This window comes from Podarcis erhardii (assembly GCF_964252035.2).
Source record: "Podarcis erhardii genome assembly, chromosome: 4".
Taxonomy (NCBI): Eukaryota; Metazoa; Chordata; class Lepidosauria; order Squamata; family Lacertidae; genus Podarcis; species Podarcis erhardii.
In genome coordinates this window covers 34,435,138-34,454,461 of record NC_138508.1, presented here as the reverse complement: position 1 = coordinate 34,454,461, position 19,324 = coordinate 34,435,138, and the positions used below count along the sequence as shown (strand labels likewise).

Sequence of the window (19,324 nt, the reverse complement as noted above, 5' to 3'; positions counted from 1 at the left end):
AGATAAAGAGGCACAGCTAAAGCAGCAACATGGTTGGCACAAAATCATCTCTCACTGTATTATTTCAAACCTTTAACAATCTCAAGTTTTCCATAACAGGTGAAACCATTATACTACAGAGCTGGCATGTTATAAAATAAATCATTCTACCCCAAACATTTTTTTTAATTAAAAAAACAACCCTTTAACATTAGTTTTTCTAAAAGGATTTCTTTTGAGCGGCAAATTTTGTAATATGATCCACCATTCCTCCACTTCAGCAAAAATTCACAACATTTTCTAATAAATATTTCCTCCCTCGGCATGGGGAAACAGGAAGCTATAGGAGTGTTAGTGTCTTATTTTACAGTTTATATTCTGCCTACAGTACAATGCCCATCACTGGAGTCAGGGTGTGTGGGGTTTGTGGGGGATGGGGGTGTTTCTATACATACATAGCACCAAGATATACCTTCAGATTAGAAGGGCTCCAGAATATAAAGGAGTCTTTATTCCATAAGACACCAATGATACTGGCTTGACCTATTTCACATCATGCGTGTTATAGAGAAGGCCAAAGTCCGATACTTTAGTAGTCCCTTGACTGTACGAGGGAAGAAAAGAAACATGGTCAGGTGACCATCAAATGCTTCCCACATCTGGCTGCTTGTGGTCTGAATGGCTACTAAGATGAAAGCAGGGTGCAGATAAAGGTTAAGTTCCTAATTTCAATAGGGGTATCCATGGTGGTAACTTTCATGATGGCGGTAATCATCTTGGTAGCCTTCCTGGTACCCTTGGTGATAACCATGGTATCCATACCCGGCATATTCGTCTTCTGGGCACCGCATGCCAAGAGACTGCTGGATGGCCATCTCCTGCCGCCGAAGTTGCATAGAGTCAATCAAATCGTACACAATCACCATGGACCACATTGGGGAAGGGTACCAGGATTTGACGTTCCCATCTTTTCCAACCAGAAGCATCGAGAAATATTCGGGGCTGATCTGGAAATAATTGCGGATGTCTTTCACCAAGTGAGCTGGAAGCTCTTCCCTGTCCACGCTGGAGCTCCCTAAAAGGAGACGAAGATTGGGAATCGCGTCAGCATCTTATGACACACAGGCAAGTCATTCTTAAAAGCAAAATATATATTCAAGCGTACTATATATGCAGCTGCAGTAGAACAGGCTGGAGGTGTGATGGTGGTTGAGAGGACTCTGGGCAGCCAAGTGGACATCATTTCCTGCCCACAGCAATAAAAAGCAAGATGCCTCTTTTTTTGGAAAATAGTCAGGTTTGCCTGACACATTAACCTCACTGTGGGCTGAAAGTGTATCCGCTAGGATCTCGTTTCCTCAGTGCTCAAATTCTTTGGCTTTCCAGTGCCCTTTGGAAGCAAACGGGGCTCCATTTCTATTCTTGGATATCTGTGGGATGCAGGTTAATAAGGGGAATGTGTGTTTTTGGTTTAAAAGGGAGTGCCATTGAGCTCCTCTAGTTCAGTTGAATTACTCGTGTTTATGTAACTGAGTTTTTCCAACTGGGAGAGAATTGTGCCAGCTTGTGGTATCTCATTCCTGTCCCCCACCCCTTTCACTACGTATAATGCCCTGAATTATTTTCTCCTTATATTGAATTATAGCATGAAAGACTTGGGGAAGTATGATAATTTTGCATGTCGCCTTTTTTTTAGTTGTTACATATTGTTAATCTAGCTGGTAACTTTAAATATAGTGTGTGTGTTTCTCCAGAGGTTTTGAGGTATTATGTTTGAAGAGGAAATATCAACCTACGCAGAAGTCATGGGGGCCGTGCCTTACCATCCCTATGCATGCTGACCACACTGTGACCCAATCTCAATGAGTCTTCTACTCATGTTAAACTGAATGCCGCCAGAAGCCCTCTTCAGTTCTTCCTGGCTGAACATAGGAAGGTCAGGGACCAAGCAAGTGGGATAGGGACTTTGGCAGCAAGGTCAGTATGCACAGTGTGCCCTATTTCCTGTTAGGGCATAATGCCTGAAGAAGACTACAGCTGAGGAAGGCTGTTTGTTTTTTGTCCTCCTGGCTTCAGGAAACTTCCAAGGCAACTTAATAATAATGTTGGATAAATACAGAACATAATCAATTAAGTTTAAACAATCACTGTAGGGGCATGCTTTTCATACGTCTGTTTGCCCACTAAAACAAACAGGGGAATGGGAAGTTCCACAGTGGGAAGTTCCTTAAAACAATTTCTCAAGTGTTATTACTGAGATACTGCATGTTCCAGGATTTGCGCAAGATAGGACTGTGCTGTAGCTTCATGTGTGACTCTCATTCACGTTCTATGACCTTTCTTGCAGCCACAACTCAAGACCCATTTGAGAACAACTTCTGAAAATAAACTTACAATAATATGCATTCTACTTTTTAAAATAATAATAATTGTGATACATCATACAGGTGTATGGCTCAGAATGATAGACACACACAGAGCTGTCTTACAAACTCAAAATAATTTCTCACCATTGATTGGATACAATTCCAGCATTCCACCAATATCTTCCCCCACACCTAACAGCTTGAGGACAGTTATGTGACGCAGACCTGTTAAAACAAGAAGGGTGTCAAAGACTGATGCAAGCTTTTTCTACTAAGTGAAAGGCAAACATTAATGTACTGCAAAATGTCAATACATTCTCAGATGTACATCCACCCACAATTCTATAAGCTCAAAATACAGGAGGCTGATATGCAGTTTCTTTAGGAACATTGCATAGATTTGCCCAAATCTATGGATGGAAGATGCTCTTTGCTAATGGTTTTAAAAGGCTGCAGAGGAACCATGATCAGGCTAAAATTGCGGGGAGGTTATAGATTTCCTCCTACCTTCCCCACTCCCAATAATTTGAGCACAGATTCTAAACTTAGAAACTGTTATTTTACAGTGATCAAAGAAGGTACTAAAGAATCACTTGATTCAAGCAGTTCACAAGGATTTGAGGAGGCTCATTCCCTGCTATGTCTTGACAAAACAGATGTTGGAGGCTAGCCTGATGTCTGCTTTAGACTACAACCACATCAGCCCCAAAACATCTGGAGGACACCAAGTTGGCACAGGCTCTTACAGGCAATGAAATGCTGAATGCCACTCAATTAGGTCTGCGATTGTATGCCCAGTTCTCATGCACTATGCATGTGGAGGCTGCCAACCTCTTCTACTATGATCACATAGACAATCTCTCCATGCCAGCACTAGACATTTTTGCTGGCATGCAAAGCTCTTCAAATGATCAGACTGGTACATGTTCCAAACCTTGCACAGAGTGCACACAAGCAATTTTTGGCAGCCGTCACATCCAGGTTGCCATGGGTAAAATAGCTTTTAGATGCACCCCCTCATACTATACATCCCATGAAAAGAACAGGATTGCTGTAGCAAATGGCACTATCCAAATGTATAGGGTTATGAATAGTTAATAAGCTAAATCTGGCCCATGTGCTTGAAGGTCCTCACCTTGGTGCAAAGGACTTCAAAAAGAAACAAAACCAAGAGTAGTTAATAGCTTGAAAGCAAGCATATGGAATACACTCACCAAAATTGCAGGCTTGCCCTGTAAGGGCTGCAAGCTGCTGTGAATATGCCCAGTCTTCATCATTGGCAGCAGATATCACTAGCAACCTTCTCCTCCATCGGAATCTGGAATGAGAATAGGTGGAGAAAATCTATTCACAAAGATTATTTCAAACTGAATTTAGTCCTATTGGTTCTAGGGGGTATCAGATTTAAGTTGTGTGGATCAAACAGACTGCAAACATGAGGAAGCAATTGTGCTCAAATGTCTTTGAAATGCCATTTTAGGTTTCAGGTTATTCTATTGTGCTGTCAAAATTTCAAGCTGTTTTTCCTAGGCAGGCAGAACTAATGTAAATGAAATACTTTTTCCATATGAGCTTCCCCACACCTCTCCTTTGAAGATCACCTTCCATTGCTTTATTCAGGAAAGTGAATGAGTGTGGGTTATTTTGTACATTAAAAAACAGAAGAGCCAAAGCTAACTATCTAGAGAGAAATGTACAGAGTAACATGTGCCGTTTCAAAGCAGGAAATGGTATCTTAAACAGCTACAGATGTTGTCCTACATATGGAACCTCTGCGCTCCTGTTTATACCTATCTTCCTGAACTTTCCCTTTCCCTTCTTTAACAGTATGTGTGCTCCCTCTCCTTCCTCCCCCAATTCATTAAACCTGAAAATCCCTTAGTCATTTTATTAGTTGTTACCACATAGTCCTATGCATGGTTAGGTAAAGATAAAGGACCCCTGACCATTAGGTCCAGTCATGGCCGACTCTGGGGTTGTGGTGCTCATCTCGCTTTATTGGCCGAGAGAGCCGGCGTACAGCTTCCGGGTCATGTGGCCAGCATGACTAAGCCGCTTCTGGCGAACCAGAGCAGCGCACGGAAACGCCGTTTACCTTCCCGCCAGAGTGGTACCTATTTATCTGCTTGCACTTTGACATGCTTTTGAACTGCTAGGTTGGCAGGAGCAGGGACTGAGCAACGGGAGCTCACCCCGTCGCGGGGATTCAAACCGCCGACCTTCTGATTGGCAAGTCCTGGGCTCTGTGGTTTAATCCCACCAAAATCAATGGTACATGCTCCCAAGCATGTGTGTTTAGAACTGGAGTCTGAGACTGGGTTCTCTAACTTGAGACAAATTAGGAGCCTGCCTCTCTGAAGCTGGAGGGTTTTCTCTCCCCCCCCCCCCACCGGTTGTTCACTTTGCTGGGACTTGACATGCAAATTAAGAACAATCAACATCATTATTTTGAATGCTTTTTCCCAGAGAAGCAATGGCTGAGAAATTATGCTGCTGCCTGCTGTTTCATTCAGGGGGAGAGGTAATTATAGAAAACAAATTAGTACTGCTAGCGCTCATAGAAAATGAGAGGTCTCTCTCCATTACAATCAGTGAATGCCCATTTTGTAGGGGTGGAGGTGAGGATAATAAACATGATGTTTGGAGATATTTCCATTTATAAATGTTCTTATAAGTGGTTATGTCTAAATGTACTTCCCTCACTCTGTGCTCAGTTTTAATTATTAGGTATCTAACTTTAATTACTAGATATTTAATTGCAAACAAAATTGTGCGGTTTCCCCATTGGCAGAAACGTAGGGTTGTATCCAATGCTAGTCTTACTATGAATATGTTACTATGTTTTGGAACTAACTACTACGAAGATGATTGCAAGTTTTTGACCAGAGTAATCAGTTAATGGAAAATACATGTTCAACAAGTGCTTAATATTAAACAAATTTGCATAATTAAAGAGCTCTGGCATAGCCACAGGTGGGCTTTAGGAAATACCTAGACAAAAAGTTTTCCAGGGACTGTTTCTTGTCATCTTTGCAGGTAATGCCGTCACGTTTCTGCTTTTCCATATCTTTGAGACGTGATTGGAAGGTGTCAATCAAATCAAAAACAGACTTCATTGCTATGGGCACTTCATAGTATTGCTGTGAAAGGAAACATTGAGAAACGGTTTGATTGCAAACAAATCTCTTAGCATCTGCTTTCCCACTGAAAGTTAATGGCCAATGTCATTATACTGTCAGCTTCATTCTTCCTGACAGATTAATACTGATGGGTCTCAGGCATGGTTGAAAGCATGTGAGCGAAGCAGGTCTGGTTCTGGTCAGGGAATTCCGTTTCTGCCATTTTGAGTTCCATGATGAAATAAAGATTGAGTATAAATTAAATATCACATGCAAATAAAGTCATGTTCATGCTACTGAAGATTTTTATAATGAGTGCCTTCTGTCACCTTTGCAGGATCATTCTGTGGTAGGAGCTGAATGCCATGAAGGAATGGATGAATCTGTCAGTTTTGGTTTCTCGTGCATCCAGTCTTTAATTCAATTCTCCACATTTCTGTAGCAACTTGCATTTTAGAAAATCTTCATGAAATTCCTCAGTATTTTAGTGTTAGTTTCCATATATATCCAGTTTCGACTGCATTTTTGCAAGCATTTCATGATAATATAATGCACTATTGTATATTATTTACCCTAATTTATGCATTTTTGTGCAGACTTTCTCCAAATATGCACTTTTGTAAACATGTTTTGGTTGAGGAACTGCATTACAATATTCGGAGAAGTGCAGATTTTGAAGGATTATTATGTTGGGCTTTTATATTGGTTCAATAAGTGTGAATAAGGTAGTTTCTTATTAAAATGCAACCAAAATCAAATTATTCCTCCATTCCTAATGCCACAACCTGTAAGCATACAAGTGAGCATTTTCCCACCAAAATCCCTGATTCCTACCATCTGGATTTGGGTTCCATGATTCCTACTATCTGCAACTTCTTTTGCCTCTTCAGGTACTAGCACAGTTTTTTGTTCCACTCTGTCCTGATTCATCCCCACTCATGAATCTCTCCTGCCCCAGGCTAATATACTTCTCCCTACCTTGGCCCTCATATCAGTGTCAGTTAGCACCATGAAGAAGTCATTGTATGTCATTCCATATTCTCTCCTCAGCTCATTGATGAGACGCTGGTCCACGAGGTCTTCATCCTCTATTGCTTTCATGGGCTTCTCATTGTCTTTAAAGGAAAACAACATGGAGATTAGTGCCAAACAAACTTAAATCACTTTTGAACAGCAAGGGAGGGAAAGTTCTTCCATTCACCTTCTGTTCAGACGTACCCACCAAATCATACTGATTTAGTCTTTTCGACGGGGAAGTGAGTGAAGTTTTAAAAAAACATTACTTCTTCCTAAACAAGGATTTTGAGCACCATTCATATATGAAGCTGCTAATGCAAAACAGCCCAAATAATAGAAGGGAGACCAGTGAGAACCTTGACACCATCAACCCAGAGACATAATGTTAGATACTTAGGTTGCAGCCCTGTACCCATTTTCATGGTGTTAGGTGTCACTGAACTCATTGGATCTTATTTCTGAATTGATTTACAGTGGTGCCTCGCAAGATGAAATTAATCCGTTCCGCGATTCTCTTCGTCTAGCGGTTTATTCGTCTTGCGAAGCAAGCCCATTGACAGCTTAGCGGATTAGCGCTATTAGCGGTCTAGCGGCTTTTAGCGATCAGCTGAGAGGCGGCTTATCAGCGGAACAGCTGATAAGCGGCTTAGCGCTTAGGGAAAGGGTGGAAAAAAGCGGAAAAAAACGCGGGAACTCACAAGATTTTTTCGTCTTGCGAAGCAACCCCATAGAGAAATTCGTTTAGCGAAGCACCTCCAAAAACGGAAAACCCTTTCGTCTAGCGGGTTTTTCGTCTTGCGAGGCGTTCGTCTTGCGGGGCACCACTGTATATAGAATTGTGCTGTTCATCAGTGCAAAACTTACATCAATCAAGGGTGTATAAAGTGTTTACTTCCTTAAGGTTTTGGTTTCTTTGGGGTGCGTAAGTCCATGGAAGGCTAGACTACACAAATCACTTTTATAAGGCTTCTGTACAATATGCAAGTTAATACCACAAGATGAAACCAAATAGAGTAAGCCAACCAGAAATGCCATGGGGGGGGGGGAGAGAACTGGTGAGAGATTTCATGGGATGGGGGTGCTAAATTCCAGGATCTATTTTAAACTCCTGCTGTTCCCTATTCAAAGTTGGTATTTCGACACTTTAAACTAATTGAGGCCAAGTATGCTTGTTTGTTTATGTTTACACAGCAGTGCAGCTCTTGCCCGTGAATAAGATATCAAAAAACTTTTTATCTGTATAAAGCATCCTCATCATTCATTCTTTCTCAGACCCCCATGGCCTGAAAAAAGAACTCCAGTGGTGTAATTCTCCCCTGCAAAGAGGAGCACCCAAAGAGCAGCCCAAATCCAATACTTGGAACCATTAGGAAATCAGTGTGTATTGAAACATTATGATTACGAAGAAAGGCTGCATCTGTAACAACCTACATGAATGCAAGTTCAAAAGCATTCAACGGTAGCCCAAATCCAAATTTTACAGCTAAATATCAATTTCTGCACTATTTCATGCACTCCTATGTAAACAGGAACACTTAAGAGCACGTGAATCTTTAGGTTACCATCTAAACTATTCAGATAAATGAGGTTATACTGCAATTAAACTATCAAACTTTCCAAGGACTCATGACAAATGAACTTTGCCTCAATGTGAATTTTATTAGTTTATTGTTATTGTTGTACTGGTTTCATACAAAACCAATCCAACATGTCTAAGTTTTAACTTTATAAAATTGTCATTGTTTCACAGCAAGAATGTAAGGTTCACTGAATGACAAGTGTGAACACAAGGACAAAGGTCAATTACTTCTTTTTTAACACTAGCCAGTAAGGTTTGTGTGTGTTAGAATGAGCCTATAACCAAAGACCTGCAAAATAAACTGGACACTGAGCATATGAGCAGAATCAAAAGCCCTATTTAGGTGTTCATCTTTATTCTGTCCATGGGTCACACATGCCACCCCCTTCCTCAACTGAGAGTGGGAAGGTCTGAAGGGGATTGTAAGCACATTCTTCTGAATGGGCTTACGGTCCTCCCTGTAACTGGGAACCTACATCACAGAGGGCTCTTGGTCACAGGAAAGCCAAATGCCATGTTTAGCTGAATGCATCTTCAGAACTTTCCACTCATGACAAGGTCAGATGTGGAGGGGGCCATGTGGACAGCCCAGTAGCCGCTCTAGGGATAAATAAACACCTGAAAGGGGCTAGGATACAAAGATCTACACAGGAGATGTTCCTAGTCTTCAACCAAATGACTTCCTGGCTTATGGCATGGCCAGGTCACAATTCTCAGCTTTCTGCTGTTTCATTGACTTGATAGACCAGCGCAGTGATGCTCCAATTATTTGAACTTTTTGCCATGGAAAACCAAACGGGGGAAATACCAACTATGCAAATACAAAGGGTGGGAGAGGGAAGAACCATATTACCACAAAGGGACTCTCAGGGTTTTTGATTTCTTTTGTTTAAAAAACAACACACTAGTTCCATGCCTCTATTGCCCAGAAAGAAAGGAAAGGAAAGAATTTTCAACCTAGCTGGAAGTGGTCGATCTTCATGCGGCTGTTGTTCACGGGGCCAGAGATGGTGATCACTGAGATTTTTCTAGTTGCCATTTTGCAAAAGCTCTCCAGATACTCATCTCTCTGTTGCACATACATGGTGCTGTCAAGCTTGGGAGTTGTGATCAGCTAGGAAGATGACAGAGAACAGAAGGTTTAGGTTGTTGGTTTTTGAACCATGTTAGTATCAGAAGTCATACATAGATAATACTCCCGGGGTTTTCACAACTGCTTGTAGACAACGGTCTGTATATAATGCTAGCCCTACTCAGAGTAGACCAAATAATGAGCCTAAGTTGGTTCTTAATTTCAATGGGCCTCCTCTGAGTAGGACTAGCACTGGATGCAGCCCTGAGGCCTGGCCTACATAATATATTTGCCAGAGGGATCTGCTTCTATCCTCCCATTTAGAATGTTTAATGCAACTCTCAGCTCACCATATGAGTCAGAGCTAATTACATAGGCTTTTATCCAAAGCTGCACTTATGCATGTGTGTGGCCATACCCTCCCCAGCAAAAAAGTCCCCCCAAAACACTCTAGAGCAGAGGTTTTCAACCTTTTGGGGCCCACGGCTCCCTTGACCAACTACATTCTTTCTGCGGCACCCCTGTGGGCTCAGGAACCCAGTTATGTCACCCCTTGCCTGCAGAGCTGGCAGCCCCTCACCCCTTTTCGAACACCCTCCCTTGGGGAGTGTTCCCTCAGCCTCCTCTCCCCTCTCCTTGAGAGTCCTCTGGGCAGCCACAACTGCTTCCATTGGTCTCCGAGCTGCCCCCCCTGCCCCAAAGAGAGGGGCCTCCTTACACTGCCTCACAGGGGCCTGGAAAGCACCCCCTGGCCAGCCCCAGAGGCATTATTTGCCTGAGGAGCTTGTAGCCAGGGCTGCCGCAACGAACAGCTGTGCAAGCCTTTGGGAGGCAGAGATGTGAGAGGGCATCAGAGGAGGGAGAAAAGGAAAGAGGGACAGAGGCTAGTGTTGCCCGTGGCACCCCTGGCCATCATCAAGGCACCCGAGGGTTGAAAACCACTGCTCTAGAGTGTCCCCTGACCCCTCAAGGCCAGTTTTCTGGGGGGAAGTGCCCTCCACCCTCTGCACAGTAGAATATTTGGCTCCAAGCCAGAGGGAGTTTTTCTGCCCCTGCCGCATGTCAGTGATGGCTTCCAAAAGGGATGACAAAATTCGCTATGCTGATCACCTAGCAAATGCAATGCCTACCCCAGCCCCCAGATTTCCTATGTAAAACAATGAAACAAGGCCTTAAGCGTATTGCAAATAAGAATAGGATGTGTTATATGTGACTGTTCAAGTACACAGTGGAAGCCGCGGGGGGGGGGGGAGGTCTTTCAGAAAACTATTAACTGAGGTAAACACTGACAACATATGTCACAATCGCCTGCCTGCTACCAAGCCACATTCAGGGTTAGTGTATTGATTTACAAAGCCCTGAACAACTTGGGTTCAGGATACCTTAGAGATCATTTTCTGTGTTGGTGCAGCTCGTTTGACAACAAGAAACCAAACCTTGTGTCATTAGCTCTCATCCTGCCCATAGAGATTCAGCAGGCACCTTCTGTGCCAACTTTTAAAGGCCTGCTGAAAACTTCCTGTACCACTGGGTATGCAGGCAATTCAGAGTACACCCCCACACAATGATCTAATGTTGATTGTTTTTAATTTGTTTTGCTTTTAAATTTTAACTTTTTCTGGTTATATTGTTTGGTTTTATGTTGTAAACCGCTGTGATATAACTTTATGTTGCAGTGGTATGTAAACTTTTTTTATATAAAGAAAGAAAATTAGCTTTTTGCATTATGTGGCAACTTACTGCAGGCCAGAAATTCCAGGGGGAAATAGCCACTGCTTAACCTTTGAGAAACACCGCAGTCTCCTCACTGGGAACACCCTTGCTTGTGTGCTTGTGCTAAGCCAGTTCGATATGGTAATACACTATCAACCTTTTGCAACTGGAACTTTAGATAAAAGTGGTGGCTGGTTTTAATTTCTCACCCCGCAGCAAACCAGTGGTGTTTGCCTTTTATTTACATAGGACTGGATCAGATTGTAGTACACTGCCAGAAACTTGGCTGTTGATTGGGAACGCACTCAGGCATGAGGAGTCGCAGGCCAGGATCTGAGTAATGCCTGAGGGGTCTATTTAATTATAATTCCTAAAGGCTCTCTAAGCAATAGCACCATGGTCAGGCAAAGGTCAGTATCCAGAAGGCAGCCAATAGCACAGAACATGGAAATGGACTTGAATGGACAGGAACAGAAGAAACAAAATGAACAGGGTTTGGGCAGCTAAAGACTGATGAGTCAAGGATTACCTTGATTACAGCCAACAAAGGCCAGAGGCCATTTTGTGACAACACCGCCTTAAAATTCCTGAACTTTCATAGTTTCCTTGAACTCCTAGAAGTATGAAGTGGAAGCTTCTGCCTCCAGGCTCGAAGTCGCCAAATTCAAGCCTCAGAACTGCCACTGCTTCATACACACACAGCCCTTAGCAAGAGATCCAATATAATGGGTCAGATCTAGACTTAGTCATATTGAAGTACAGATCCAATAATAATAATTTATTATTTATACCCCGCCCATCTGGCTGGGTTTCAGTGGGGCTTAAATTAGCCATGATTATCTTAAGTCCCATTGATTTCAATACATCCATGACTAAGTCTGATCCAAGCCAACAATTATTTACATTTATATCCTATCTCCCCTCCAGGCAGGAGCAGGCAGGAAGTGTGGGGGCTGTCCCGCCATGGACTTAGCCTCCTGGTGCCATTTTGCCACTGCCTACTGAGACAGTGTGGACGCAGAGTAGCAGTGAGGTCTGGGTGGTGCACATGCAATCTGGTAGCAGCACCAGATTGTTTCTGCTAGTGCACCCACACCACCCCAAACTTGCTACTGCCCTACAGTACCCTATACCATCTTGATAAGTGGTGCTGGTAGATCAGGTCTGCAGTGCCACCCTTCCTTGGTTCAAGTTGGGTAGCCTCTCATTACAACACAAACAAAATTGTATTTCTCTCCAGTTCCTACCTCAAATGTGACAGCAGGAGATTATTTGTTACTTATACCTACCATTTTTTTGTTTTTGTTTATATTTTAAAAAGGCTAAATATTGCAACTGAAGACCCTGATTTTAGACCAGGGCCACAGCATTGGGAGAGTTAAGCTCCCCCCCACCCCCGTTGCTCCCCACTCCATAGTAATCCCAATTTCCCCTACTCACATTGAGCAGCTGTTTTGTAAGCAAATACTTGTATATTTCACTCTTTTTAAAAAATGCGGGGAGGCCTGTTCATGCAGGGGGTTAATTTTAGTATATGTTATACACGCAGACTGGCTGCATCCTCTGTGGGGATGAACTCAGGTTTTCAGACTGCGCTTCCACACCGCAGAGTAGCAAACAAAAGCAACGTAGCTGAGCCAAAACAGATGGGCCTGAAGCAAAACCACAGACACAAACAGTAGGTGGAAGTCAGGAAGTCAAAGCCAGTGATAAGTCTAGATTTCAGAGTTGGCTCTTGCTTCCGTTTCTTTAACAGGACCTTGAATGTCTCCATACCATTAAAAAGTTTATCTTGTAGATTTCTACAAATCTGGCTGCTGTTGACGTCACAGGAGCAGGCCAAGACATAGCAAACAGACCAAGACATTATGTCCTGGTCAGTTGGCATCTCTTCTTTGCTTTGATCAAGGACTTTCCCTAAATCTAAACGACCATAACCTGCTAAATATTAGGACTTCACTTTTAAAGTATCAAGGTCAAATTATGAAGACTAGGTTCCATTTTCTAATCTGCTACACTTTGAAAAGAAAGATTGATTGCTTTGGTTGAAGCAATGCTAGAAAGAAAGTGGTCTATAAATTCACAATACATTGAAAGCACCTTTAAAGCACAAGGCTCTCTCCACCTGCCACCCACCCCCCCAAAACGTTGCTTGGATATTTTCATATTTAAGTGGTCTAAACAGTTTGCAAAGTAAATCAATAATAATAATAAAATGTATGGTTGGTGCTGCATTTGCAAACAAGGCTTATAGTTTAAATCCACTCACGGGCGCATGCTTCATTAAGAGGCAAATCCATGTATAGGATGATAATCAGGGCTTTCACTGGTGGAATAGACCTCAGTCCCCAACACATGCTAAGAAATCATAGTCGTGGATGTACCTGATTTTGACCACCTGAACAGTGGCTCTGCTTTGCAATTCGTCTCAGCTACTTATAGTGTCAGTGCAATCTGCTTTTTATATGCTCAGTCAGTAAAGCACGAGACTCTTAAAATCAGGATTGTGGGTTCAAGCCCCACGTTGGGCAAAATATTCCTGCATTGCAGGCGGTTGGACTAGATGACCCTCGTGGTCCCTTCCAACTCTACAATTCTATATCTCTGCTTATCCCGTTAACTATCATCCTGATCTCATCCTGACCTCACCCTGTCCTGCCACTAATTTCTTTCCATAAAAGTTAGCACCTCATTAAAGGCACACAAACACTCCTGTGTGTATTCCTCATACTTGAAATGATGCTTCACCAGGGCATAACCTGCCATTGCTCTGCCGTAAACTTTGCTTTAAAACTTTTTTTTTTTGTACATGCTGCTTAATTCCTTTTGCAAGCAACAGAGAAAGCTGACCTTGCACAACCCAGGTATTATTCTTATTATCATTATCATTATCACAATTAATCAACCAATTATTTAATTAAGATCTGGGAGAAGCATTCACCCTCAAAATGAAAGAACTCAAGCAGTTATTTATACCAAACAGCTAAGCAGGTTAATACAGTGGTACCTCGGGTTAAGTACTTAATTCGTTCCGGAGGTCTGTTCTTAACCTGAAACTGTTCTTAACCTGAAGCACCACTTTAACTAATGGGGCCTCCCGCTGCTGCCGTGCTGCTGGAGCATGATTTCTGTTCTCATCCTGAAGCAAAGTTCTTAACCCGAAGCACAATTTCTGAAGCGTATGTAACCTGAGGTACCACTGTATGCAGAAATGCTGAAGGAAAACACACTAAGACTGCAATCCTATGCCCTTGGAGTAAATCCTATCAAACTAAGTGGAATTTACTTCTCAGCCAACAAGCCCTAGGTATGTGCTGTAAAACTGAAAACATGTACACACTTACCTGGAAGTAAGCCACATTGCAACCAAGTTGCATTTACTTCTCAGTAAGCATTCAGAGGAATATGGCACACACACAAAAATAAGGAACTTTTCTTTGCCAAAGGTTATGGGCCACACATTATATTGCATGGTTTCCTAATCATTACACTTTGTGGCAAACAAAACAAATGTTGTACACTTAAGAGATGTAATGTAGACGCTTTTTGTTTCATGCAGATTACTGTGTATGAAAAATGTGGCCTGTGAAGGGTGTCTGAATTGTCACACTATGCCTTCAAGCTGAATTCCTCCTGCCAAGGAAAACATCTGAGCATATTGCTTTGTGTCCTCTGTAAAAGGATTTCAGAGAGGAGCCGGCTAATAATATGTGAAGTTATTAAATTCTGGAGATGCAAAGCCATGTTGTGCTGCTTTTAACGTTCAGAAGCTCATCGCAAGCTGTTCTACTGAAGAGAAAGGCAACTCTGTGCATCTCACCAACAACTTTGTAAGGGATATGTTTGCAAATGCATTATGTTCCTGCCCAGGAAAAGTGCCAAAAAACAGTTGGCTTGATTCTGAAACCCAGAAGTTATCAACATTACTGTGAACAGATGTCAACTGGAAGAGCTATGAGTTCAAATATATATGAAAATAGTGACAACACAACCATGCTGAACATAGCACATCCTTACTTGGATTTCTTTTAAGCCCTGGACTAGCAAAATACAGATCCTACCATCTTCAGCTCCCCAGTTATAGATTTCTGGCACATGATTGAGAAAGGTTGCATCATATGCCCTATGAGACTTATAAGGCATACATCACATTATTAGGCTTCATGCCTTTGGAATATGTCCAGGACAGACTAAAGATCATTTGGCAGGGGTGGGGAAACTGTGGCCCTCCATATGTCACCAAACTCCATCATTAGTCCCATCCATCATGGGCTATGGTCAGATATGAGATAGTCCAACAACATCTGGAGAGCCATGGGTTCCTCTTCCCTGTCATGTGATGGTGATACTGAACAGTGCTTCAGGGCCACAGTCCAGCAGGGTTAATCTATCAGGGGCCATCTGCTGACTGTGGGAGGAGTTGAAGTCAGCAGTGGGAGGGGCCACCATCTTTCTTTCTCTTCTTCTCTCTAGTGTGGGAGGAACAGATCACTCGTGACAGAGGTCTGAAATGACTGCTTGCAGAGGGATCCTGAAATCAGGCCAAGGGCTGCATAAAACTGGGCTGACATTGAGTCCTACCTTCCAGCAGGATTTGTCAATTTCTTTTCAACTCACTCTGGTATCACCTGCTTTCCCCTGAAAGCAGTTAGGGGCGAAGAGATGCCACCAGAGCAAGTGCAGTGTTTTAAATAAAGAAAAATGGGCACCGAAGGCTTTCAGGAGACAGAAGTGTGTGCTGGTTGCCTGCTTTGGCTGCTACACATAAAGGTAGACACAGGGCCTCAGTAAGAAACTTCCAGTCCAATTGTACTCAGAAGTAAGTCCTATGTAATTCAATGGGGATTACTCCCAGGTAAGTGGGGTTAGGATTGCAGCCTAACTAGTGAACTGACCTCAAGTGATGCATGCCCATGTATAATCTACTTACCAGGAGACGTCTTCTGCCTTCAAATAAATCCAAAAGTGTTGTCACAGATTTCCTGGGGGTTTGCGTGAAAGGCTTGGCATTGGACTTCAGGACTCCCTCGCTGTCCGCTTTGCTTCCTTTCTTGTTTTTCTTGTTGCGCTCTTTCTCTTGCTTGTTTTTCTTTTCAGCTTTGTCCTTCTTGGCCTGTTTCTCATTTTTCTTCTCTGATCTTTCTTTCTTCTTCTTCTCAGGTTTTTCTAAGCGGTCATGTTTCCTTGGATCTTTCCCTTTCTTTGGCGGGATATGTTCCGCCGGAACATTTTCCTCTAAGCGAGGAACAGCAGGCTGCCCTGAGTCGTATTTATCCTCGTATTCATTGCTCAGTATTTTCTCTTGGGCTTTCTTTTTAGCTGGTTTGCTTTTAGCAGGCTTGTGCTGGCCTGCTGTGACACTGGAACCTCGACTGTTATAGTCCTTCCGGTCTGTGCGGTTGTCTCTGTATCGTCCGGCACTTGCTCTTGTGGGATGCTCCGAGGTGGCTGTTGGGACCTCTGAATGGGTGTCATAATGAGTGGCTTTGCTGGGTCTCCTTGTAGTGGTCTGTTGCCTCTGTGTGTGGGCTGGATTCCTTTCTCTGCGATTCTCTTTCCATACAGGGGAGGAGAAACTCTCTGTCACCCGAGCGTCAGTCACCTCAGGAGCTGTGGGGAGTAAGGTGTGTGATTTTGTGGTCCAAGTTCTCTGTGTAGTAGGCACAGTCGTGGTGGTGGTGGTTGTAGGCCTGCTTGCTATTGTCATCATTCTGGTGATTGGCCTGAGAGTTGTGGGAGGAAGAGTCGGCGCCCTAGTTGGAGGGGGAGACAGTGTGGTTGTCGAAAACTTCTTCACAGTTTTAACCCGTGTTGGCTGCACAATGCTTTTCCTTGTTTCTTCTTTCCTAGGTCCTGGTTGGACGTGTCCACCACCTGGTGTTGCCCTAGTGACGCTAGCACCATTGTTGCCTTCCTCAACAACCCGGCCCTCTGTCCCAGCAGCTTTGCATTTCTGGATGAAGCCTTTTTGCCTTATTTTCTCAATTTTCCTGATGGGACTCTGGTCAATGACTTCATATATGGCCTCCAGCCTAACTGGATAAGGGTATCGTTCCTCTACTTGCAATGTCTTCTTTAGCAGCACCATGCCAAATTTGCCCTTCTCCAGCTTCAGAAAGTTCATGAGTTTGGAAATGAGGCTGGGATCCAGAGGTTGTTCCAGGATTTTCCCTTCCGTGGTTATCTTCCTGACTGTCCCTGCCTCTTCGCCCTCCTCATGGAACAAGACAATCTGCTGGACATGCCTCTCGGCCAGTTCACAATAGACATCATCCTTCAGAAGGCTCATCATGAGCCGGTAATAGCCATCAGAGGCATGAGGAGCAGAGATAATCCAGACTCTGTTCTTCCCAGCAAAGCTAGCCAGAATGTTGGGGGAACTAGACCCAGATGGGAAACGCACTGTGCGCGATCGAAATGCAGTGGATGGCCCTTCATCCTTAACCATTTCCACCCTAGGTCTTTGTGTCAGCCGTACTTTAGTCCCACCAGTCTTCACCTGGGGACGGGAGTCATCTGCTAGCGGGGCTGCTTGTGGCCTTTTTGGTTCCAAAGAATCCCTTTTGACAAGAGGACGTTGAGGAAACCTCCCAGAAGGGCTTAAAAGTCTGTGGGACACCTCAGCTCTCCTCGTCTGTGAGGCTGATTTGCTACTGCCCCTGTAGGCCAGAGGCACTTTCCTAACTCCATGCCTCCCTCTGTCAGCTTGCCTCAATGGCTTTTCCACGCCACACACTAGCCACGCAGCCCACAGCACAGTTAAACTCACAACCGGTGCCCACTTCATTGTGGGATTGACTTTAAAAATAAAAGAAGATGGGGACAAGTGTTAATGACCGTACTGGGTATTCATATAGACTGCAAAAACACTTTCATTCCTGAGAAATTTTCCTAATCTTCCTTCCACATTTCTGAGAATCAGCACCCTCCAAATTTGCCCCCCTTTTCCATTTTAGACGGAACTCCACTCTTAACATAGGCACGAATATAAAGTGAACAGCACTCTCTAGCTTCTCTCTCTCAAAGAAGGGAGATTGGCCAGCTTGCGTATCAGATTAGGACGATTCACCGCTATCTTTATAGTGTTCACACTGGAGCAGTGTGCAAATTTCATTTCAAGAAAAATAGGCTTAAACAGAAACGACTGAGATAATCAGCAATGGACAACTGGGATCTGTTCAAACATCTGCCTCCACACATGCATCTGTCTACACATTTAATACACATATACATACACAAATGCCAGCTTGTCCCTCAAAAGTAGCAGAGCAGTGTCAAAACTCACCCTTCCGGGAAACTCTCCTTTCCAGAAGTGATTCTCTCGGAGCCTTCTTTTAGACTGAGGGCTTTGCCATGTAGATCTGTTGTAGGCAGCTCGGCAGTTTTTCTGCTACACAAAACGGGCTCCAGGCAATGTCCAGTTCACGATGGCTCCCTTCCCTCCTGCTTTCCCCTTTCTTTCTCTTTTCACTTTCTTCACCAAGCTGGGTGCAATGAAAGGGATTTTTCTAAAGGGTCTTTGCTTTTCTCCATCTAGCCGCAGTTCTGACTCCCCCCCCCCTTTTTTTTTTCTTTTCAGGAGGCAGCCACAGAGAGGCACATTTCTCTGATGTTAGAATTGCTGCTATTGCTGGAGCTCTGTGCTCTTTCCCCCTCTTTTTAGAGTCCCACAAACTTCCCCATCAATGCCCTCCTCCTCCTCCGTGGAGTGCAACTCCTTTGTCTCTCTCCAGAGAGCCAAAGCATCAAGGCTAATAGATTTTCCAGGCAAAATTCAAACAGCCGCACAAATGTGATACTGAGGAAAGAGTTTCTCCTCACCTTGCTCTCCTTTCCTAATCTTCCCTCTCCCTATCCTCTATTTTTCCTCCTCCTACCCCCCCCCCCCCGCCTCCAAAACCACTTTTTTGGATCTCCTCCCAGAAATGTCAGGATAACTTCAGGCCAGCTCCAACCCAAACTGAAACAACAGTTTCAGCCACTGGAAATAAGAGAGGCAGAGGGAGCTTCGGTTTAACAGATCAACAGAACATTGCCTCCTTTTCCCACTTCCGCACACTTTTGAAGGAGAGAGGAGGGAGGGTTTTTTGTGGGGTGGGGGGAGCAGCTGAAATGTTACACATCACCATCATCAATCACTTTTTGGAACAGGGTGGTTGAGACCTTAACTCTTTCAGCACTTTTGGCTCCATTGCCGAATCTCCCTCCTCTGTCCTTTCATGTTTGAAAAGGGGACCCACGGCTTAAAAAAACTAAGTAACATATTGTCCTCACCTCACCTATGTTCAAAAGAGTGTCAGTTTTTCAAAGAGAAAAACACTTTGCTTTCTTTATGTCTTCTTTCTTTTTTTTAGTATATATTGCTTTCTTTTCCTGAGAAGTAACACTAGATCACTCGGTTTGTTTTTTAAAACAAATTCCCCTTTCCAGATTGTTTTGTGGAAATGCAGGCCTCATGTTTGGCTAGCAGATCCTACAA

General features: G+C 43.5%; 1 protein-coding gene across 1 annotated transcript; it reads right to left on the bottom strand.

The window, feature by feature from the left end:
• Positions 1-33: 33 nt before the first annotated feature.
• On the bottom strand, positions 34-18,893 carry CCDC80 (coiled-coil domain containing 80). Its single transcript, XM_081859657.1, has 8 exons — positions 18,131-18,893; positions 15,776-17,643; positions 9,018-9,174; positions 6,443-6,579; positions 5,337-5,485; positions 3,560-3,663; positions 2,490-2,570; positions 34-1,054 (listed from the first exon to the last, which is right to left on the bottom strand). The coding sequence occupies exons 2-8, from the start codon at positions 17,630-17,632 to the stop codon at positions 708-710; spliced, it is 2,832 nt and encodes a 943-aa protein (XP_081715783.1). The 5' UTR covers positions 17,633-17,643; positions 18,131-18,893; the 3' UTR covers positions 34-707.
• Positions 18,894-19,324: the final 431 nt, after the last annotated feature.

Bases quoted from the DNA above. Each gene is read 5' to 3' on its own strand.
- CCDC80 (XM_081859657.1), bottom strand. From the start codon at position 17,632: ATGAAGTGGGCACCGGTTGTGAGTTTAACTGTGCTGTGGGCTGCGTGG. The intron at 9,175-15,775 runs GTAAGTAGATTA...TCATCTTCCTAG, and splicing joins AAGGCAGAAGACGTCTCCTG to CTGATCACAACTCCCAAGCT. The intron at 2,571-3,559 runs GTGAGTGTATTC...TTGTTTTAACAG, and splicing joins AGGGCAAGCCTGCAATTTTG to GTCTGCGTCACATAACTGTC.